The sequence below is a fragment of the Erinaceus europaeus genome, chromosome 18, assembly GCF_950295315.1.
Source record: "Erinaceus europaeus chromosome 18, mEriEur2.1, whole genome shotgun sequence".
Lineage (NCBI taxonomy): Eukaryota > Metazoa > Chordata > Mammalia > Eulipotyphla > Erinaceidae > Erinaceus > Erinaceus europaeus.
In genome coordinates, this window is record NC_080179.1 from 59,648,677 (window position 1) to 59,673,821 (window position 25,145).

General features: G+C 36.3%; 1 protein-coding gene across 1 annotated transcript in view; it reads right to left on the reverse strand.

The window, feature by feature from the left end:
* LRP1B (LDL receptor related protein 1B) overlaps positions 1–25,145 on the reverse strand; it is a 1,816,831-nt gene that overhangs the window by 294,973 nt on the left and 1,496,713 nt on the right. Inside the window, exons 46-52 of the mRNA XM_060178059.1 lie at positions 24,532–24,660; positions 21,479–21,598; positions 12,615–12,728; positions 12,223–12,372; positions 10,762–10,884; positions 8,555–8,674; positions 3,887–4,015 (exon numbers count right to left, since the gene is read on the reverse strand). Coding sequence (XP_060034042.1) covers positions 3,887–4,015; positions 8,555–8,674; positions 10,762–10,884; positions 12,223–12,372; positions 12,615–12,728; positions 21,479–21,598; positions 24,532–24,660 — 885 coding nt within the window. The remainder of the gene's footprint in view (positions 1–3,886; positions 4,016–8,554; positions 8,675–10,761; positions 10,885–12,222; positions 12,373–12,614; positions 12,729–21,478; positions 21,599–24,531; positions 24,661–25,145) is intronic.

Consider the following 25,145-nt stretch of genomic DNA (forward strand, 5'->3'; position numbering starts at 1 on the left):
TCAGAAGTTTGAAAAATGTATGCTATTATATTTGATGGTTCAGTTACTCAAAAAAAGAAAACTTTCCTAAATATTCCGTCAGAAAAACTAATACATATTATATATATATATATATGTATATGTTGGAAATATGAATATGCATATAAGTACAGTTCAGCATTTTAGTATTGCACACATGACAATTCTAGAATTACCTTGAAATTTCAGGCCACTTAGCAATGTTTAAGCTTGCTGAAGAATGAATTCAAAGGTTCATAAGATTAAAAAACAATACTCAACTATAATAATATTTCAGGACTTTTTTTTTCCCTTTATGCAAATAGTAATGCTAGTAAAGTAATAAAAGAAAAAAGTTTAATTATATCCTTCTTATATATCAAATCATTAATACAAAAAGATATCTTCCAAAACCTCATCTCTATTTGTGAAAAGACAATATGGACATGAAAAGACCACTAAATAGAATGCTCATGAGGGAGGTGAAAATAATTTTTCAGAACTATAAAATTTGGCAATGACTTCAACAGTGGGACAAGGAAATAGGATGTGTGTGTGGTCGGAAAACAATTCACCTAGATAATATGCCTGTTTTTGTGATGCCCATATCTCAGTTCCAGCCTCATCCCCACTGCACTGGAATAATCTTCAGTGCTGTGATGTTTGTTTTAGGCACATCCTACCTATCTATCTATCTATATGAAAAAAAAAATTTTTAAGTAGTCTCACAGTGGTGAAGCCCTGGCAATGATAAAAAGTAATAATAATCTATGGTGTGATGAACAACCCAAGTCATAAATATTACATCAAGTAAGGAATATCAATCTATGGAATGAAATTTCAGTTTTCAGAATATCATGCATTTGAAAAAAAAAAAAAGCTCCAGCAATTGCCCTAAATTGGGAATAGAATGTTTAATAGCCTTGATAAAAATGTGTAACAAAGCTTCAACAGAGGTTCAAAACACAGTAATTTATGTAGAAATAGCAAAAACTAATACTATATGCATAGAATCCTAGAGGTTTGAAGTACTCATATAAATATTTTCCAGTTATTTTTTGCTGTTTTTCATGCTCCCAGAAGGATAAAGAATAGGAACCAGCTTCCAATAGAGGGGTTGGGATGTGGAACTCTAGAGGTGGGAATTGTGTGGAATTGTACCCCTCTTATCCTACGGTCTTGTCGATCATTATTAAATCAATAAAGAGAGAGAGAGAGAGATGAAGAGAGAGAGAGAGAGAGAGAGAGAGAGAGAGAGAGAGAGAGAGAGAATATGGGAAAGGAGAGAAAGAGAAAGGAAAGGAGAAAGAAAGATAGGAAGGAATAACAGATCAGATGACAGTGCACCTGGAGAGTGCTTGCTTTGTCATGTATATGAAGCAGATTCTAACCCAGATCCCACCCCAAGAAGGAAAAGCTTTGGTGCTGTGGTATGCCTTTCTCTCTCTCTTCTGAAAAAGTTAGCCCAGAGAAGTAATGACAAATAAAAAAAAAAATAAGCAAAAAAATAAAGATAACAAAGAATCTGCTAAGCTTTGCAGAAATTGTTCCTGTCACTTGAATTTGAACCCTTGCAAACATCATTTAAAAGTCTTGATGCATTCACTCATTTAATGGAACAATGTATCTACTTGGTACATTTCCTGCAATAATTAGATAAGGTAAAAGCAGAAATTAAATCAGTTTGCAATAAATCCCTAGGTGCCCTTTAAATTCTTGTCTATATATACAAGTAACAGAAATTAATACTACATGCATAGAATCCAGAAGGCCTGAAGGAATAATTTCCAATTATCTTTTGTTATATTTAGAAGATAAGTGCTGGGGGTCAGGAGATAACACAGCAGGTTAAGCGCAGGTGGCACAAAGTGCAAGGACTAGTGTGAGGATCCAGCTTCAAGCCCTGGCTTCCCACCTGCAAGGGAGTCGCTTCACAGGCAGTGAAGCAGGTCTCTGCTTTCTCTCCCTTTCTTGGTCTTCTCCTCCTTTCTCCATTTCTCTCTCTGCCCTATCCAACAATGATATCAACAACAATAATAACTACAACAATAATAAAACATCAAGGGCAACAAAGGGGAAAATAAATAATTTAAAAATTTTTTAAAACTAAAAAATAAGTGTTATTTGTGGTAGACTCGCAAAAACACTTTATAGAGGTATTATGGAAATTTAATAACAAAAATATAGCCATCTAAAAAAAACTCTAAAGGCTATATACTAAGCATTTGATATATTTAGATGTCAACCTCAATCTCCTCTCTGTTACTTTTCAGGGACTTTCCCCTAGCTAAAGCACCTCTCTGGGTCCTTCATGTCTCAGGTAATTCTATTACGTTTTCTTAGATCCTTCCATGAGACATAGGTATGCTAGGATATGTACTATACTATAGTACTTAATGTATTATAATTATTCATTCATATGTCCATCAACTCCCTATCTTTACACAGTCCCAGACTATAAGAAGAAAGAAAATGTCTCAAATTGGTAATGACTGAAATAGAAATGTGAATAAGTTAAAAAAAGGGGGGTTCTTTCTATTAAAACTTAATTTCCAACAATCTATGTTCAAATCTAGATAGAAGCCACAGATAGGACAACATTTAAAATTACATATTGTTACTCAAAAAAAAAAAAAACAGATACAATCGATTCCTTTTATCTGAACAGTGTGACAGTTATCATAACTTAATTATGCCAGTTCTAATACCATGAAACACTCTTTTAAAACACTACACAATAGAGGCTTACATGGCAATAAAGGTTTCAGGTCACTTAAGTACGATTTGCTGTATTTTAACATAATTTACTTAAAAGTAGCCATGTGGCACAGAAGTGTTAATATGCCTCCCAAGGTGTTAATTTACTACAATAGCAACAGTACACAGGGACCATCTGGATCCCTGAGTTGATGCATAATACTTTATTATTCAGCCCTCAGTGGCCCCATTGACCTTTACAAACACACTGATCAGTTTCAAGATCAAAGATAATTATTCCAGAAAACATGAGTTCTGTGTACACAGTTCTAACTCAAAGGTTTCCTTTTTACCTCTCTGCTTTAACTATCCCCCATCCATGTATACACATTCATTTGGGCTTCAAATACAGTTTTAAAGATTTGAAAACAGGTCACTGGAAAGACGATGGGCAGAAATAACTTTAATGAGCAAAGTTCACAGCACTGTTTCTAACAGATTGCTTAGTTCAACAGATCTCTCATGTGACCTTGAGACCTACATTCAGATATTTAGTCCTTTCATTCTTCTGATCATACAAAGGAATTTATCTAAATTTTTACTATTGAGTAATTTCCTGAGGTGAACTAGAATCAGAAACTTAGTAAATTGCTTGACCTCTAGAGGTGTTTCTCTGATCCCTAGGCTTCATTCAGCTATTTTTACCTGACTTCAGGGTTAATACCCTATCCATAGCACTAACAGGTCTTCACTGACCTCCTGGCCAGTAGTTATTTAGGATCACAGCAGCTATTTTCAGAGTATCTGTAAAAGGGGATCTAAAGTCGTTATTGATAGCAATAGGAAGAAATGCTAAAAAGAAAACAGTAAGTATATCACACACACACAACTATCAGATAGCTACATTATCTTAAAAGTGATAAATCAGAGCTTGTCAAAATCATTTTCGAAATAGTTGACCCCATTGTATGTCTGGAACATTGAACAGAAGCTAGGATTGCTGAATCACTAAGATGACAAAATTCTACCTGATTAAGTCTGATACAGACTATGAGACCAACAATTGGGACAGTGAGGGAAAAAGAAAAAAGAAAAAAGAAATCTGTTAAGTGAGGACACAAAAAGAAAAATGTACGGATGCCACCAAAGTTTTATCTTCTCCTTTATCTGTTCACAATGCACACATACATACCACAGCCTGCTGTGGAGAGCTCATCGCTTCCATTTGGGCAGTCTCTTTCCCCATCACAAAGCCAGTGTCTGGGTACACAGGCGTGGGAGCCCTGGCAGCTGAACATGCCAGCAGCACAGGTGACAGCACCTGCAACCCAAAGAAAAAAATATCATTAAGATCACTGTGTGTCTGTTGGAATAGATTTACATTTGCCATAGAAATAAAACAAAGCAGAAGCACGCTGCTAACAAACAAGAGATTGTAGTCATTTGGAATCATGAAATGTCACTCTCCCTCTGAAGATGTCTACACATTTTCTTCCTAATTGCAAGTATTAAATTCCTTAAGGCTATGCAACAGACAATACTAAATTTTTCTCAATGAAAAATGCAGCAAAATATAGTAATCTGCACACACAGATAAAATGCCAAAACTTCAAAAGAATGAAAATAACACTAATAACTAACATTTTATGTTTAACAAAAGCTATGCACTAATTAACTCATTTAGCCACCACAATAACACCAATCATTAAAACTACTGTTAATCTATTTTCACAGAACAGGAAACTTATATTCACAAATGTTAAATATTTGGAAGTCAGGGCCATGTGGTGGTGCACCAGGTTAATCACAAACACTATAGCATATAAGTACTCGGGTTCAAGTCCCTGGCCCCCATCTGCAGGGGGAAAGCTTCCCGGGTGTTTGGATTCTTGGATAAAGCTGGCAGTTGCCAGGAAGGTAGGTAAATTATGAAAAGGGGGTTCAATCACGTGGTGAGGGACAGACATGAACTTGTAGTGTTAAACTGAATGTAGTATGTTTGTGTGTGTACTTATTTATGAAATAAACCTGGAACTTATATGATAATACAATGCTATTTCAATAGACACATTTATATTACCACTTACTTCATAAAATGATAATGTATAATAATCTACTTAATGTACCTGAAAGTGAAATATTCCATTTTTAAAGACAGCATTGAAAACCTAGATCATTTCTGCATACCTAAATGTAAGTGTACACATTCTTATGGCACTTATAGGAAAGATTGTCATTATGGGGGAAAAAAGGTAAATTTTAAAAAAAGGAGGAAGTGGAGAAATAGGAGAAGGAAGAAAAGGAGAACAAGAAAGAAGATGAAGTATGTTTTTGCAGGGTCACTTGGATAATACATTGCCATGCTTGCAACTTAGCTTTGAGACTGACATCCAATGTACTGGAGAAAGTTTTGGTGCTCTGGTCTCAGTTAGTCTCTGTCTGTTTCTCTCTCTCTCTCTCTTTCTCTCTCTCTCTCAACAGTCATCCAGAGCAGTGAAACTTTGCTGATTATATTTTTTTAAAGAATGTATGTATAGTCCAACCTAAAATACTTGGAGATGGAATAAAGAATATGAATCTTTAACATGCTTCTGAGAACAATCTTTCTAACCTAAAGGTGGAGAACTATTAAGATTATTCATCTATCCCATTAGAGTCTCAGGCATGCATCATAATTCCACTATTTCCACCACATCAACTTTTTCATTCTTTTCTTTTCTTTCTTCTCTGTCATATATATAGACAGTGAGGGAAAGGAGAAAAGGAGTAACATGACAGAACTACTTCACCATCACTGGAGTTTGCCCTCAATGTTGTGCTACACCCTTGTGCTAATAGATAAACCCAGGTCTCATGCCTGGGAAGACATTTTAATAAATAAGCTATGAGATAAATCATGGTTAACTTCCTAGCCAATATTAAAATATTAGATTTAGTCTATTGAAGATGTTTGGTACACCAGCTTTGTAGTCAGCAGATAAAATGCAGTCTGTCATTTAATCAAATAACTGGGGGGGGGGGCAGAGAGTGACATACCCAGTTTTGTGGATACATTGTCAAGTGTAAGAATTGGTGGTCAAGACCCTAGTCCCCACCTGTGGGGGGGGGGGCTTCATTAATGGCTGTAGATGTCTCTCTACCTTCCTCTCTCAATTAAGCTCTGTTCTAGGAAATTAAAAATTATAAATAAATAAAATTAATTGGGATTTTTCATAACAGAAAAATATATCCATTGATATTTTACTCCTTTAAAAAATGTCAAGTTGGGACAAAGGGAGAGCATGTGTCTTCTTATGAGTGGCCTAGGTCAGAACCCTGACAGCACAGGGGAGTGTTGAGGGACTGGGAGAGATTATAGAGTTCTCTCTGTACTTGTCTGAATTATAGATATAGATATAGATATAGATAGGTATAGGTATAGGTATAGGTATAGGTATAGATGATATATATAGATATATAGATATATAGATATATAGATAGATATATAGCCTCCAGGATTATCACTGAGGCTCAGTGCCTTCATCATGAATCCACTGCTCCTGGAAGCTATTTCTTTCCCTTTTGTGGCCCTTGTTGTTTTATCACTGTAGTTATTATTATTGTTACTGATGTTGCTGTTGTTGGATAGGCCAGAGAGAAATGGAGAGAGGAGAGGAAGAAAGAGAGGGGGAAAGAAAGATAGACACCTACAGACCTGCTTCACGGCCTATGAAGAGACCCCCCTGCAGGTAGGGAGTCAGGGGCTCGAACCGGGATCCTTAAGCCAGTCCTTGTGCTTTGCACCTTGTATGATTAACCCACTGTGCTACCACCCAACCCCCTGAATTTAAAAAATATTTTTTTAAAAAAAAAGAAGAAATCAGTCTGGGAGCAGTGAAATTGTGTATATTCAAGACCCTTGTTAGATACACACACACACACACACGCACATGCACACGCACGCACGCGTGCACCAGGATATAATATAATAATAATAATAGTGACAGAGATAGACATGACAGTAAGAACTTGAAAAATTAAATAAGTGAAGAACTGGGAATATAAAACAAGAGAATGAAAACTGATAATAAAATATTAGTCACAGATAATCACAATAACTAAATAAAAATTGAGTGTATAAAGTTAAAAATAAAAATTAAGTGTGTAAAGAATGGAAAAAAGATTGTTCCACTATTTATGATAGCTCTCATTCTCTCTCTTTTTTTCCTTCTTTCTTTTCAGTCTTACACATACAAAGCATAAACTCAACTGTTGAGACACCTAGCATATGTTTTCTTGGGGTTGATCTTTTCGAAGCTCCATTATAGGTTAAAAGGGGGGGGTCGAGTGATAGCACACCTGGTTGAGCGCACACATAATGCACGAGGACCCAGGTTCTAGTCCCCAGTCCCCACCTGCGAGTTGTTGAAACAGGTCTGCAGATAACTCTCTTTCCCTCTCTATCACTCCCATCCCTTTCAATTGCTGGCTGTTTCTATCCAGTAAATAAATAAAGATAATACAAAAAATGTTTAAAAATTGAGGCTGTCTATGATCTTAAGCTGAATAATGAAAATATGGATAAGGTGACCCTGTATGGCTTAGACAGTTATCCCTTCTCTAACACTGTCCAAAGGATAAAAGCATCAATGGAGTCACTTAGTATAGACAGTTAACTAAAAGCTTGAAAGTTAAAACGGTTTTTCAAAACCAGAAACTCCAACTCATTATATGTAGTTAATCTCCTTGTCAAAACTAATGAAGATTTAATAGCAAGCAAAACAGTAAAGAGACTGGTCATCCATCTAACTGATTATAATTTTGAGTGTTTCTATATTCATCTTGCATAATCAAGTTTATTAGCAATGTAAATAACAGGGAGATGCAGAATAACATAAATACAAGAAAACAAATTGACTGTTTAGGACCCCTCCACTTTGATGTGATTCACTATCAAATACCATCTACGTGTCTTTTTGGTGATAACCTAAATGATGGATGAAACTAAAATTGAAATTTGAAAGATGTTAAGTCCACTTAGCTCATTACGTTATTTATGATCCAGGTCCCTTTCATTTTAAAATAAGTGTTATAGTAGCTATGAATGAAGTGAGGAAAACACAAAGTTTTTATTTCTCCCTTAACTCCTTATGAAATTCAATTAATAATTTCATAAGAATTATTTGTTAAATCTGTGTGGCTATTTAAAAACAAGTGCAGTAGTGGCAGACACAGAACAGGTAAATACAAAGGATTAGCATTACATATATAATCCTATAATGGTAAAGTTTTAAATCATATGCAATAGCCCTTAATTTACATTTTATTTAAAGAAGTTAGATAACAATGATCACTAACATGTATAAACACACAAATATCATGTGTGACTTGTGGCAGTATATATCATGATACTACTTTGGGTGAGCAACCTAGAAATGCCTGTCAAGAATCATGAAAAAAATATATGATCATTTCAGGTTTATTTCAAATACTTTATTAGAGACTAGAAATAACATTTGTAAGTATATTCATTCACTGTGTTAATATTTAGAAAAAGTTCTAGATACCGAAGAAATTATTACTAAGTTTAGCTGGTGCTGGTGCAACTGGTTGAGCATACGCTACAATGCACAAGGACCCAGGTTTGAGCCCTCAGTCCCCACCTGTAGGTGGAAAGCAAGTGGTGAAGCAGTGTTGCAGGTGTCTGCCTCTCTCCCTCTCTATCATCCCCTTTCCTCTCGATTTCTGGCTATCTCTATCCAATAAATAAATAAAGATAATTAAGAACTTTAAATTTAGTAAAATAGATTGTATGGATGTTCTGAAGGATAGAGACATAAACGTCTAAAAAGCAAAAGAGAACACAAAAGAAACAACTCACCACAAATATCATTACTTTCATCTAACCCATCTCCACAATCATCTTCTCCATCACAAATCCAGTGTCTAGAAATGCATTTTTGTGCAGAACAAGCAAATTGACTCCAAGAGCAAGATGAATCTAGAAGACAAATAAGAATGTTATAGATACAAAAGAAAAAATGCTGAGTTAAGATCACCTAAAGGTAGACTTGCCTCTAAGAAAGTTCTTAGTGTCTGTTAAAATAAATTATTCTGCAATAAAATAAAGTGGAAATATAGCCATCCATATTTTGTTTCTACATGACAACTCTAAAATGTTGACAATAGCCTATTTAGTCCCTCTGATTAAACAGTATTGTGCTTCACTTCTCAGAGGACTCAACTTTGAGTTCGTCATTATATAGATCAGTCCTCACTATGTAATTATAATCTGCCATTTTAAAAACACCTGGGATATAAAATAAATGTTTCAGATACTAGGAAATTTCTCACCTAATGTGTGCTTTCCTAAACAGAAGGAACTGAATTTGAGCCCTGGAAAAGAACATGGGAGTACCATCAGATTGAATATAAAATTGAGAGAAGAATAGGAGAAAAAAATACCATAGCACTGCTTCCCTGCTGGTGAAGTTTAACCTTTGTGTGGTGTTTACAAGTGGTGATGGGGAACAAACTCAGGTGCTCTGAGGCCTGGTAAAATTTGCATTCTACAAGGTGAGCCATCTTTTGGTCCCCTTTGTGATTTTTTTTTTTTCATTTGCTTGTTTTGTTTCTCTCCTTTGGCAACACTTAAGTCTGGCTAATGAGATATAAATTAATTGATACGATGATATGATATTAATCAAATTGTGCTTTCACTTCTGAAGTGAGATTTATGGTTACTTTCCTTCACTTTCGGTCAGCTCTTTAATTCAACAAATTTATAACACCCCAAACTAAACTACTCCTCAGCCTACATGTTTAAATTTAATTTTTGAAACATACAGCATCAATTTTTATTTTAATTGTATAAAGTAGTAAACATTTTCATCTTTACTTGAACTGTTTACTTTGATGACTTGTAAGAATATAAGTTTGGTAAGCCAAAACCTGGAAAAAATATTAACAGAATATATAACCATATAATGGTATCTTGTCCAGGAATCTACATAAACTATAAACTTTTCTGTTAATCTTATTCAGAATCTAGTGTTTGTTTAAAGACACATAGCATTTAAATTATTTCTTTATTTCTGGGAGAGGGGAAGAGAGAACCAGACTGTCACTCTGGCACATGAGTTTAATACTTTATCCACTGCTCCAAAATTACGAAATACACTTTAATCAAACAAAACGCACCTTTCTATTTCATGATGGCGTTAACTTTCAATAAAGATCAATGTTTCATTATCATTCTAATATTTATTTTAACTTACCACAATGTGTATTATCTGTATTGAGTGAAAATAGTGAACATACCACTGGAAATTGATTTGGCTTAGAAATTACCAGGCCTTGGGAAGTCGGGCAGTAGTGCAATGGGTTAAACGCATGTGGCACAAAGCGCAAGGACCAGCATAAGGATCCAGGTTCCAGCCCCTGGCTCCCCACCGCAAGAAGTCGCTTCACAAGTGGTGAAGCAGGTTTGCAGGTGTCTATCTTCCTCTCCCTCTCTCTGTCTTCCCCTCTTTTCTTGATTTCTCTCTGTCCTATCCAAAAATGACATCAATAACAATAATAACTGCAACAATAAAACAAGGGCAACAAAAGGGAATAAATAAATAAAATTAAAAAAAAGAAATTACCAAGCCTTAATTTCTGTGAAATACATTAAGAAAGACTTGTTTGTCTTGCCAAGTAAATTTTTTACATGTAGAAATTAAAAAGTAGATGATGAAAGATGAGCATTTTAAGAATTTCAAGCTTTAGTATACTAACATAATATACTTAGTTAAAAGGAATATTACTAATCATAATATAGTCAACAACATGTAGGAGTATAATGACTTGTGTTAGCTAGATACACTAGGTTTAGGTCACACAGGTTTATAGTATAAACATAATGAGCTGGAGCAGAACGCTGTTATCTTTGATTGTAAATTATGTTCTTTTTACAATATTGTGGTATTCAATAAAAATAAAAGTCAACATTAAAACCAGTTAGCAATATATAAAGTTTCTGTGAAAGAGAAAATCACTCTAAAAATGATAATATGGCTTATAAAACGAAAGCAACATATGTCTCACCACAGTGGAATTCATCAAGTCCATCCTCACAATCTTTCTGACCATCACATACCCAGGTATTCAAAATGCATCTTCCACTAGGACAACCAAAATAATTGTCTTCACATTTGTGTTTGGTTTGAACTGTGAGAAAATATAGAACATAGTGTCAAATAATCTAAATCAGCATTTTAATTCTGCAATATAGGCAGACAATGAAATTGTAATAGTCTTTAACTGAAGGAGGTAAACAAAAAAAAAAAAAAAAGAAAAGAAAAAGAAAACATAGGTGAACTATTCCATTAAAAAAATGTAAACCTAAGTTTACATTTTTTAAGTAAGTGCGAAGTGCAAGGACCAACATAAGGATCCCGGTTCAAGCCTAGCAACACCACACTTGGGCAGTGATCCAAAAGACCTATGAAAACTAATTTGAAGGGACATGTGCATCCCAATGTTTACAGCTGTTTCATTCACAAGGAATAGAAGAAGCCTAAGTGCCCATCAACAGATGACTGGATAAAGAACTTATGGAATATATACTCCACTGAATACTAACTATTCTTCAATAAAGAAAGATAATATTGTACCCTTTCGGACAAGATGGATAAAACTTGAGATAATTATGCTTATGAAATAAGTAAAGAGGTAAAAAGCAACTACCAGATAGTTTCACTCCTCTGAGGAATATAGAGAATTGGAGGGGTCGGGCAGTAGTGCAGCGGGTTAAGCACACATGGCACAAACAAAGCACAAGGACAGGCATACCAGTTCGAGCCCCCTGCTCCCCACCTGCAGGGGAGGTCGCTTCACAAGCAGTGAAGCAGGTCTGCAGGTGTCTATCTTTCTCTACCCTTCTCTGTCTTCCCCTCCTCTCTCAATTTCTCTCTGTCCTATCCAACAACAATTACAGCAATGACAATAATAATAATAACAATGATAAACAAGGGCAACAAAAAGGGGGGGGGGGGAATGGCCTCCAGGAGCAGTTGATTCATAGTGCAGGCACCAAGCCCCAGCAATAAACCTGGAGGTAAAAGAGAGAGAAAGAAAGAGAGAGAGAGAGAGAGAAGAGGAAGAGAGAAAAAGAGAGAGAGGGGGGAGGAATTGGAATAAATGAATTTACAAGAAAAAAAAAAGAGAGAGAAAGGTGAGCAAACTGCCTCAAAGACTTTATAAGAACTAAGGAGGTTATCATTAGGAGGGAGTGGCCACATCTCTGGTGGTAAATGTGGCGTGGAGCTACTTGTTAGAATCTTACAATCTTGTAATCCACCATTAATCAAAAATTTTTAAAATGGTTTGATACAAAAATAAATACCAATTAATGAATGTTTAGAACAGCATGACTGCTTTGGATATGCACATTTAAAGTTTAATCTTAACCACTGAATTATAAAGAACAAAAAGTAAATAAGATTGTTTTATAAAAAGTGGCTTTTAAATCTTTAAAAGAAGGACTAGTTTTCTTTTCAGAATTACCTGGGCATTTTAATTCATCAGAATAGTCTCCACAGTCGTTAGACCCATCACATATCCAGGTTGGCAGAACACAGAGTGAGGTAGAATTACATTTTATGAACCCTGTGGTTTTCACTCCAAGTTTATAGAAATGCGTACAGTCTGTATTATCTAGAAGGCAGTAAACAGAAAAATGAAAAACACCTCATCTGCAAAGATTATGAGGCTTCTATGTAGGTCATTGAAACAAGAAAAAGTAACTTCATATGAAGAAGTAAATATGCAATTATCTTACACAACAGGGGTTAATTATATATCAATCTGGATGAGGTGTAGGAAAAACTTGGATAGTGTCCAATGGAATGCTGATGGTAACCAGGCATGAATAAACAAAAGGTAGTGTAATATCTTACTGCAGTTCTTTTCATCTGAAGCATCTGCACAATCTATGATCTGGTTGCACCGTGCTGATCTTGGAATGCAAGTCCCATCTGTGCAGTGGAATTCAACAGTGGTACAGGTTGAATCTAGGAAAGCAGGTAAATAATTAAATGGATGGATAAGATGGAAAATGACACTGCACTTTAACATTTTCAGCATTTTAATTAATTTATTTTAGCATCAGTAATTTTATTTGGTTAAGCTTTATTAACTCTGGGAAGTGAAATGTGGCCCATGGTCCCTAACCCTACACTTGACTTTGATATTTCATATGCCTTTCCCAGTCTCACAAGTCTCTCCTCTGCTGGGGTATATCTACTTCTCCATTACAACTGTCTGCTTATGTAGCTCTACTCACCATTACACTGTAAGAAACCATTTCTTGCTTGCCACGATAATACTAAGCCAGAACTGAGTATACACACACACACACTCACACACACACACACACACACACACACACACACATTGATTGTTAAAAATTATTTTTTATTTCCAACTTCAAAAGGACATAGTTATGACATTAAGCAAGGTCATAACAGAGAGATCCAAATCTGGTTGCTAAGTAGACTATCTTGAATAACACCTATAATGATAAAAGGAAAAGACCCAGACACTGAGAGGGAGAAACCACTGGGCATTAGCTTTGTGACACTAAGAGGGAACATCACAATAAGAATATACAGTTATCAGGGGCCGGGCAGTAGCACAACAGGTTAAGCGCACATGATAAGAAGTGCGAGGACCTGCATAAAGATCCCAGTTCAAGCCCCTGGCTCCTCACCTGCAGGGGAGCCGCTTCTCAAGTGGTGAAGCAAGTCTGTAGGTATCCATCTTTCTTTCCCTCTCTGTCTTCCCTTCCTATTTCGATTTCTCTCTGTCCTATTCAACAACAACGACAGCAATAACAACAATAATAATAACAACAATGATAATAAGGCCAACAAGAAAAAGGGGGGATAGCCTCCAGGATCAGTGGATTCACAGTGCAGGAGCTGAGCCCCAACAATAACCCTGGAGGCAAAAAAAAAAAAAGAATATACAGTTATCTCTATCATGCAATATTTCTTTACATGGCCATTTCACTAACATATGAATTCTGAAATACAGAAGATTCACCATCAAAGATTAATGCAATATGACTTGTCTCTATTGTTGCAAAGTATGACTTTTCAACTTCCTGCTCTTCTGAATGAAAATCAGTTGTAATATGCTACTATCACTAGACACACTTTGTACAGAATAGCTTATTCTTAGTTATATATTCCTTTCTACAGAGCTTACACATTCATTACAATATCTTGGTTCCCAGCAATATGCTGTGAACAGGTGCATGGCATGCAATGTACATTACATTTACTTAGGTGAGATTTTTATTTCAAATTCAAAATTCCACAAATTGATTATGTTAATGCATAACCTGAAGGGCTTATCATTATGCCACTTTCACCAGTATTGATATTTAAACTGTCTATTTAATTATAAATAGATGTTATATTAACTGTAAATGGGCTAAGTGCTATCTTAAAATATGTGAATTTTACTCAAGGGTGCATATGTCATTTGTGTTTCATATTGGACTACTCTTATTATATTCTATCTGTATTACAACTGTGTCCTTATTTGTGTTTAACTGATAATTAGAATAAAGGTTTTATTTACAATTTGCAATCTCATTAGAAACACCATCTTATCATATGAAACCGACCATGCCATTATGAGCAGAGATACACTGTTCCAAACACATACAAACCAGATATCTGTCCTTTATGGCCCCAAAGCAAAATTCATTTTATATTCCTCTCTGTAGCATTTCAAATTCAATATTTTCAATGGATACGGTAAAAGGAACTTACAGTGTAGTTAATAACGGTGACATTTACATTTTGTTTGATTTTTCTATTTGATCAGCAGTCCCCTAGTAAGAGCCCATGTTCTAAAAAAATGTCTTTAAAATCTCTTTATTTAGAAAACATGATTCATTTCTCTATGAAACAACATTCCAAGCAGTGATATTTCCAAGACAAGTCTGCAACATGACATACTTGAAATCCTCTTAACACTTAAAAGTCACAGGATCCCTGATGATTTCAGTGGGGACAGTTAAAACCAATTACACTATATCTATCACCCTCCACAGCTTCCACAGAGAACCTCTGTATATGGAACCTGGGTAGTGGTGCACCTTGCTGAGTGTTGGTTACAATGCACAAGGACTTAAGTTCGACCTCCGGCCCCAACCTGCAGGGGGAAAACCTCGCCAGTGGCCAAGCAGTGCTGCAGGTGTCTCTCTGTTTCTAACACCCTCTTCCCTCTCAATTTCTGACTCTATCAAATAAATAAAGATAATTTTAAAAACAAAGAAACCTCTCTGCAGGAGAACAACGTGCTAATGCCTCTCCCATGGGCTGCATGGACAAAGTTGGTCCTCATTCTCTCCACCTGGAAGAGGAGCCCATGTAGCTGCTCCAGGCCGTGGACCTCTCGCTCCCAGCCCATGCCTCACTGGTCAGAAACACTTCTGTGCACTTTCTCTGCTTTAGTCAGTGTGAAGTTTATTCAGCATTTACTGTGTCCAGAGGATGAACTGTTAAAATTATAGTGTTATTTGTGCTAGTTGGGTTTTGTTGGTTTATGCTTATTATTATTTAATTGCAGTTTGGGTTATTGCTGGATGAATCCACCACTCCAGGAGACGTTTCTTTCTTCCTTCCCTTCCATTTTCCATTTTCTTTTTCTTCCTTCCTTCCTTTCTTTTTCTTTCTTTCTTTTTTTTTTTATTAGGCAGCACAATGAGAAATGAGAAGGGTTTGGGAGAGATAGAATCAGTAAGACAAAGAGAGACCTGCAATATTGATTGTGAAGCTTTCCCTGTGCAAGTGGGGAGCAGGAACTCAGAACCAGGTTCCTGTACATGGTTAAGAGATGTACCACTGCAAGGCCCTGAAGGGTTCAATGTTTTTGCTAACTGGTTAAATGTAAATATTTAGCAAAGTAGAATGACGGCTATCTATGGAGGTAGGGAGGCCATGTGCTTCTCTTAACTTGACTCAGGTCTACTTTCATTACGCTTTTCAAAATTCTGGATTTTAGGGCCCACTCACCTGATGGAGTGTCTGGATTGTCATGCTGGAGATCCTGGGTTCCCTACATGCAGGGAGGGGCCAAGCTGTATAGTTGGTATGAAGCTGCTTGTGTGTCTTCTTCCTGTCTCTCCCTTTCTATCTCTGTCTAATGCTATCTCTCTCTCTTCATACACACACACACACACACACACACACACACACACACACACACACACACACCTTAACTGAATTTCAGCAATATGGTGGGGAGGATGGCATTTGGTATCACCATTTCTTTACTCAAATAGAAGCCATACTAAGGGAAAGTCTGTAGTCTAACACTAAGGATAGAGGAGTGAAAGGTTGTTAGGTGACGTGCTCAAGAAACTAGTAGGGTAGGAAAATCTTAGATGTGTTCCACAGGGTAAAACTGAAGTATTTACTTGATACTGTAAAAACCAGGCCCACTCCCAGCACTCTACCTCACTTGAGAGTCAGCTGTTCCACCTCCTTCATGCTCTGTTACTCAAGAACTAGGCTTTTTTTATTACTTAAAAAGAGAAGGTGTTTATCATTATTGTTTATGTACTGTGTGTGTGTGTGTGTGTGTGTGTGTGTGTGTGTGTGTGTGTGTAGTGACTCTTGAGTCTTCTATTGAAGGTCTGAGTGACCCTGACTCCACACTTGTCTACAATGATGTTTGATGTATCTGCTTGAGCTCAGGGAGGGAAGCATAGGTCACTCCATGTGACCCATTGACCTTTACAGTGCTAATAAAAAGGTGGGGGGGGGGGTGGGAAGAGGGGGAGGGTAAGGACAAAAAGGCTAAGGACAATTTGTGTTTATCTCCTCCCACAGCAACAGCAAAGCTACACAAATAAGTGAGCTAATCTATGAGGAATCAGACCTAAAGCCCAGAGGAATGAATTTCCACAGAAGACAAAACAGCATCCAAGCAATGAAGACATTTTCTAGGTAAGAAGTAGAAGCTGAGAAATGGGAGTGGGAGAGGTCTACCAAACACTTGGCAGCCCAATCTTATACTTACATTACTACAAGGGAAGTCGATAAACTGCTACAACTACTAAAATGCTATAAATTGGGGTGAGTGTTAAGACAACAATCTTCCTGATGGCCTTGGCCTCAGCAATTTCTGTGACCAGGTTTGGCAAGGCACCATAAGAGTTCAGTCTCCACACTAACAGATCGATCCTAGGAGCAGATTCTAGGAATTAGCTTCAGTTTAGCTGGGTACTCTGAGACATTTTTCAAGATGGATAGTTCTTGATAAATAGACCTGGTTCTAACCAACCCACTCCTAATTGCCTTACATAGTAATCACATTAATATAGTCAGCAAGTACTCTGTGGACTACCCAAAGGACAGCTAGTGAGCAAGGCCCACTGCCTGCCCCTGTTCCCTTGCTGGCACAACCCCTACCACTTTGTTTCCTACCATCAGAGTGTTTGCACTGTCACTCGGGGGGACTAAGCCTGCAGAAAACCAGTGGGTGCTGAGTACCTACAATACTGAAACCCTCCTAGCAGGGACAGTGAAATAGCTGATTCGAGTACTGCACAGCCTAGGTTCCAGCAGGGCCCCACAGCTTTGAAGGAACCTTCAGAGCAAGAAGAAGAAGAGGGGGCTGGGTGATGGCATGCTTGGTTGAGCATACGTGTTACAATGTATAAGGACCCAGGTTCTAGCCCCCAGTCCCCGCCTGCAGGGGCAAAGCTTCACAAATGGTGAAGCAGTGCTGTAGGTGTCTGTCTCTCACTCTCTCTCTGTCTCTCCCATCCCTCTCTATTTCTGACTGTCTCTATCCAATAAATAAATAAAGATCATAAAAATTTTTTTTTAAAGAAGGAAAGAAGAGATGGGTGGGTGGTGGTTCACCTGGTAGAGTACACACATCACAGTGTGCAAAGGACTCAGGCTCAAGCCCCCAGACCCCACCTCGAGGGGAAAACTTCACAAATGGTGAAACAGTGCTGCAGGTGTCTTTCTCTCTCCCTCTCTCCTTTGCTCTTCCTCTCTCCCTTTTCCCCTCTCAGTTTCTCTCTGTCAATAATAAATAATATTTTTTAAATAAAGATTAAAAGTAACCCTCCCAGCTTCTCATCTACATATATTCCGTAACATGGCATAGAGTTTAGGACGCACCAGAGGGTCAAATATGGTAAATGGCACCTGAATTTGGATATATTAAGTAGATTTAGAATTTTGTATACAACAGGAACATGGTGATTGTGGGAACTGACATCTTCAGCATCTGTAGGCAAGGAAGAAGAGTCTTTGATGGTAGAAATTCATGGGGGTAGCAGAAAGTTCTTTAAATAAGTAAACAAATGTCTCTTGTGCTAAAACTTTCTCCTCTCTGTACTCTTTATATCCCTTCCTTCCTTTATTTTGGTCAGTCAGGTATTGAAATTTGTTTCACCTTAGGGTGATTTTTCAGGAAGAGAGAAGCTGGAATCTCTAATTTGTCAAGTGAATATGAAAGCTTTCTGACAGTTTTTCCTCGGGCTAAAAGTCCTGAGATCCAGAGAGAAAATAATGTAGTCCAAATAAAGATAAGCCAAGTAAGAAATACTAAACTTTTCCCTCCAGATAGCCCAAAAGAAAAAAGTAAGCTCACAAAATGTGAGTGAAAACATACCACAGGCACACCAGGAATAGCAATGAGTTACTACAAAGGAAGATCTGACAAGGATTGTGGATCAAAAGTAATGGCAAGAGGGAAAATAAATCCATTCTTTCCTTCATATACTTTCTTAATTTTCCCCTCTTCATCCACTTTCTTATCTTCATGTCAGTTGAAATATTTAATTAGATAGGAAAGATATAAAATCAATTGGTCATCTTATGGTCCTTAGAACTTCTCTTATAAATAACTTAAGACAATCTTCAGAGCCTTGTAGCTCAGGGAAACTGACTAGGGGGGGGGAAAGGCATTAAATTTGCTGTCATATCTCTTCTGCTTATTTTCAAACCCCATCTTTTATTTAATTTACTGGTTAGACTCTATGGGTATTCAAACTCACAAGAAATGACTATTTCTTCTCCAGCCTGCATGAGCTGTTTCCTTTAGCTTGTTGTTTGCAGAATCTTCAAAGTGTTCCTGTGAAATTGGGGAGGAGGAGGACTAGCAACAGATTTTTCTCCTTAAGGTAACCTCAGACTACTTAGACTTCCAGCCCGCCTAAAGGTATTCAGGTGGTCCAAGAAGATTCCTGTACTTCCAGGGAGAGTATTTATATTTACCTAAAAAGGAGAGACTCATGCATTCTCACAGAACTTACTCATCCAGCAACTCAAACAACCAGAAGAGGAATACAGAATAACAAATTTTGTGAGTAACTCTCATATCCCCCAGCTAGCCTACTTATAAAACTTTCAGTCATTAACAGAATAGCTATAAAGATGGGGTAAATAAAAGATTTACAAGATTGAGGATTTTGCTTTTATTTCAAAGGAGAAGGAAGATAAATTAAACTACTTATTTGTAATATCTATTTCCACTGTGTAAATAGATTCAACGTGTTGTGAGATAAAATAGTAATATGAATGACCATAAACATCTAAACTAAGCAAATCTATAATAGTGCTTCCAGAAATATACAGATAATTCCACCATGGTCTCATGTGAAAAAAAAAAAAACTTTTTTGTATACATTTATTATTTGTCTTTATGTATATTATACATATTGAATTTTGATTGTGCTAAGTGAACAATTTCACTTCATTTAGATTAGAAAATATAGGTTTGCCTCTTGCTTCTGCAATTCCCACAGGAATTCCAGTCATAGCTATTGATATACAGCATTGTTTTTGCTCTGTTCCCTTGCACCCACAAGATTGTAAACATTTTGCCTTCTCTGTTCCTTCTATTAATAACACCAGCCCTCCTGATAGATTTGAATGGGTAGTACTGCCCCAGGGTATGGCCAATAGTCCTACTATTTTTCAAGAGGCTGTTAAATATGCTCTTTTCCCATATATTCATAAGGGCCTTAAGGTTTTTCATTGTATGGATGACGTGTTAATATGGGGAGAATTAGATACAGATCTCTCCACCCTACATGATTTACTTATCCCTCCCTGTCTTGTGCTAGTTCTTTTTGAAGAGGCTTACATGCTATCATTCAGGTTTCTTCCCAACAGGTTTCTATTCACCCCTATACTGCTACTCCCCTGACAGAGATGGAGCCTTTTACAGACACTGACCCATTTATATATGGCCACTAAGTAAGAGGGAGATGTTGGGAAACTGAGGATATGGTTGAGCTTGGAAGGGCTTGAGCCTGAGGAGGTGTGTCAATCCTGTTAGCCTCTCTCTCTCTACCGAGAGGTTGAGCAAGGAGGGATAGTAGAACCCCAAAGGTGTGCCTCCTCCTATCAGTCTCCCTGCCTCACAAAGTGCCCCACATCATTGAGCTTGAGAATCCTGAGTAAGTACCTTACTCAAAAGCCACACAATTAACTTGCTAATATGTGTCAATAGTCACCCTTGGAAAATGTTGTTATAGCATGACTAAACACATGTACATCTATTGGAAGCAGACAAGGTCACCAATTAGAAAAATATATACGTATATGCATACATACACACACACACACAAGCTTCACAAACAGTGGAGCAGAGCTGCTGGTGTCTATCTCTCTCCCTCTTTATCTCCCCTTTCCACTCAATTTCTCTCTGCACTATCAAATTAAAATTAATGAAAATGCAGGAATATAAGAGATCTATATACATCATTGATTACTGTTAAGTTATGAAAAAAAATAATGAAATTGTGCCATTTCTTAACAAGATGGGAGGGGTTTACAAAGTAATTACATGAAGCAAAAAGTCAGAAAAAGAAATATTGGATGTTAGCACCCATATGCACATATGCAGAATATAATGAAACAAAATGGGTGAATTTAAGAAACAAAATAAAAATAAACTAGTGGGTTTTAATCACAGAAGTTATAAATCAGAGTTGGTGGTCCAGGAGGTGGTGCAGTGGGTAAAGTGTTGGACTCTCAAGCGTGAGGTCCCAAGTTCAATCCCTGACAGCACATGTACCAGAGAGATGTCTGGCTCTTTCTTTCTCCTCCTATCTTTCTCATTAATAAATAAATAAGATCTAAAAAAAAAAAAAAAGAAATCAGTTGAGGGCAAGGGTCTTGGGGGGTGGAAGCAAGAGGAGATAGTGAGAATAATAGATGTTGATATTTTATATTTTTAATTAAAATTTTATACAGACACACAGGCTATATCATTTAGCCAAGCTCAGAGCAGAGTGAAACAAAAATATTTCAAAAAATTCATTCATGACTGAACATCTAAGGGATAAATTATAGTGGAAGCAAAAATCAAGAAATGTATCTATATTTCCTGTTTAGTAGATAGTACAATTATGAGATTGTGTATAAAACTGAGAGTTAAGGGATGGCAAGAAATAGTTTTTAAACAGTCGATTCAATATTATACATTCTGGTAGGAGTGCTCTGTAAACAGGATGTAGAACTAGAGAATTGAAAAATAACAAGTCTTTTAGGAATATCAGAATAGAAATCAGAAATGAAGAATATAGGTAGACATTTAATTCTAAAACTCACCCTGTCTTTGATTGCATTTTTTTAAAAAAAACTCGTTCTATCGATATATTTTGATATTACATACTAAAAGGAAGAAAACATACTACACTTTCAGGAACATATATTTTAAAAGTTCAGGAAACACTAAGCATCATAGCACTCCTAGGGTGATTCATTATGTTTACCTTTACAGTCTAATTCATCAGAATTGTCTCCACAGTCATTTTCACCATCACATAACTTGTCATGAGGAATACAACGGCGATTATAGCAGGGCTTGAAACCTTTTCGACAGTTTCTGTTTTCTTATAAATAAATAAAAAAAGGAGGAACAAATAATTATAGGTGTTGTAGAAATATTTTCATAAAAATAAAATCAAAGTGTACTCATAATAACTGAATTATAAATATATAGCAAATCCTTGGTACATAGTACCAAGGCTCAGAAGCAGAAAATTAATGTTTTATTAAGTGGTTCATTAAGTAAAGATGTATTTTTTTGTGTGTTGGCTTTTAACTTTTCTTAGCTTTTAAATATTAATGAGAAAGAGACAGCAAGAGGCTGGGAAGAGACCAGAGCACCTCTCTGTCCATATGTGGTGCTTGGGATCAAAGTTAGGAGCTCAGGTTTAAGAGACTTTTTTTCTAGATATTTTAACTTTAGTGATTTAGATTAAAGACCTTTTGAAATTATATAGATACTCCTGGCACTTTTGTAAGGTAGCATAAAAATAAACATCTCACATATTTAATTCTGCAGAAATCTGTATCTTAAAAGTATAAACATTCCAATGCCTATCTGCTTTGTATCCTGCAAGAATACTTTTTCAAGTAAAAGAGAAGCAAAATAGGCCATCCTGAATCAGTTCTGTTAAAAGTGACCTACCAAAATTTGCTTTTAAAAAATGAGCTGCTTTTTACCTAATAAATGAACTGTTTTTTTACTTCTTTTTTTAATTTTTATTTATTTATTTATTCCCTTTTATTGCCCTCTTTGTTTTATTGTTGTAGTCATCATTGTTGGATAGGACAGAGAGAAATGAAGAGAGGAGGGGGACGACAGGGGGAAAGAAAGATAGATACCTGCAAACCCACTTTACTGCTTGTGAAGTGACTTCCCTGCATGTGGGGAGCCAAGGCTCGAACCAGGATCCTTACATTGGTCCCTGCACTTTGCGCCACCTACGTTTAACCTGTTGTGCTACAGCCCAGCTCCTGCTTTTTTACTTCTTTACTTAATAAAGATCGGAACCTCTACCCCACCACAGCCCTACCCCACCCCTCACTAAGGCAGAAGCTATCACTATGGTAATAATAGTTGCCATTTACTAAACACTAATTTTGAGCAGGCTAAAATGAGCAACTGTTAAGTATACACATGTTTGATTAATTCTCACAATTGCCATTCAAGCAAAATTTATTTGTGGCTGTATACTAAAGTACAGAGAAGCTATTTTGCGCAAAAAAAAAAAAAAAAAAAAAAAAGACACTAGAGGTTTGAAAACAAAGATTTAACTTGAGGTATGCTTCCAGAGTCTGGTATCTATATCTCAGGTTAGCAAATTGAAACTCTCAGGCTGAATGCAGTCAGTGCTTCTTTGTTTTGTGTTGTTTGTTTTGTGTGAACATGGGGATAAACATGGATGTCACTTTTTTGTTTCAAGTGTTTTGTTGTTGTTGTTTGTTTTTAATTTGTGAAGCAAAGACCAGAGTAACATTCTGATCTAGCTAGGTGGTTCTAGGAGGGATTGAACCCCATGTCCTACCAGCTGACCCATTTGTCAGTTCTTGTTCACATATGTTATCTAAGAAGATTAAAAATAACATAAAAAATTACATAAAATGACTTCTCAAGTCAATTCATAGAAAATATGAATCTGGGGAGTCGGGCGGTAGCACAGCAGTTAAGCGCAGGTGGCGCAAAGCACAATGACCTGTGAGAGGATCCTGGTTCAAGCCCCCGGCTCCCCACCTGCAGGGGAGTCGTTTCATAAGCGGTGAAGCAGGTCTGCAGGTGTCTATCTTTCTCTTCCCTTTCTATCTCTCCCTCCTCTCTCCATTTCTCTCTGTCCTATCCTACAACGAAGACATCAATAACAACAACAATAATAACTACAACAATAAAACAAGGGCAAAAACAAAGGGAAAATGAATAAATAAATATTTAAAAAAAAAGAAAGAAAATATGAATCTATAAACTAATCGTTGTGTTTTTATATGTCTTAATATTTGCAGAGTGCACAGGATATATATAATCATTCAGATAAGTTTACCGTTTGAGACTAGTTCCAGCATTTGAAATACAAATTATGAACAGACTACATCTGACTGTTATTTTAACTAATAGTGTATACAGTCTATAAAAATTCTGCCTATAGAACTCTGCCTTCCCCTTTTTTAACTTTTTAAAATTATTTAGATGTAGTTATCGCCCCAAGAATGGAACAAGAAGATAGTATAGTAATTCCCATCACAAGTTCCAGAAATTTTCACTGCAAATAAATAAGTAAATAAAGACTCTATTATTGATTTTCAAGATAAAAATAGTTTAGACATATTTAAAAATAATCTGAAACAATTATACAGTGAATATTCATGATTACACAGAGACATATTACCAGGAAAAATATGTTGAAATAAAAGTAAACATTTGTTGCAGATGAGGGTCAAAATATCAATCTGTACTAACAAGGGGGAAGTACAGATTGGCTAGCGTTCATTCCGCCAACAGAAACATAGTAGAATTTCATTTGTGTTGGGGACAATTGCTAAAACAGCCAGTTACTGTACCTAAGGCACTAACTTATGGCAATACTATAGACAAAAATAAAATGAACAAGACTTTGCTATCAACTCTTGCTGATATGGATCTTTGTTATACAATATCCATCAATAATTGAGATTTCTCAATTAAGTTTTTTTTTTAGGGATGTATGCATAAAATGGATTTCTAAGGATGGACAAAGTGGCAGCTCAAAAGGCAGGCTCTTGCTGTGTTCTAATTTTCAATTAATTTGAGAAAAATCCTGAAGAAAAATATCATAGTTATTGAATAAATAATCACTCTGCCCCATATGAATGAAAGCAAAGTCAAATCAATTGTGTTGGATATACACCTTATTAAGGAACATTAGGAAATTCAGTCATGAGTCAAACCAAACTGAATAATCAAACCACATAATAGAAAATAATTACAAACTTAACTTTGAAGTGCAAAAATCACTTATTGGACACTTACCACAGTAGAGCAGTTTTTCATCTGATTTGTCCTTACAGTGAGGAACAGTATCACAGGTAAGCTGGTAGTCTATACACTCACCATTTCCACACTCAAATTCTGAATACACGTTGCAGGAAGAATTTTTAGCTGAAAGACAAAATAGTCAATTTTTATGAAATAGCAAACATTTATAATATTTCACCAAAATAAATGGCTTCTACTTTTACCTAATGATAACTGATCTTCCTCCCCTTTGGAAGAAAACTCCTATAGAGGCTTAATTCAGTACTGGAATTTTAAAATTATTCTCACCACTCTTGTTCCATGGTGTAAAATACCAAGAAGCAAAAAAAAAAAAAAATTGTCCTGCCACATATAGGCAACATTTATTCTTTGATGACAAAGAATCTGATGATGGGGTAGAGGACAGTTCTTCTTCTTCTAGCGTTTGCCCTTCTTCCGTAGAGGACAGTGACAATCTAGAAAAACTATGTCCCCCCCAAAACTTATGATTTATAGGTAACCACTGCCACACTTTTATTTTTAAATATCAGCACTCGTTCTTTTAAAGATGTTTTATTTAATAAGAGGAACAGAGAGAGGGTCTGGGAGAAGAGGAAAGTACCTCTCTG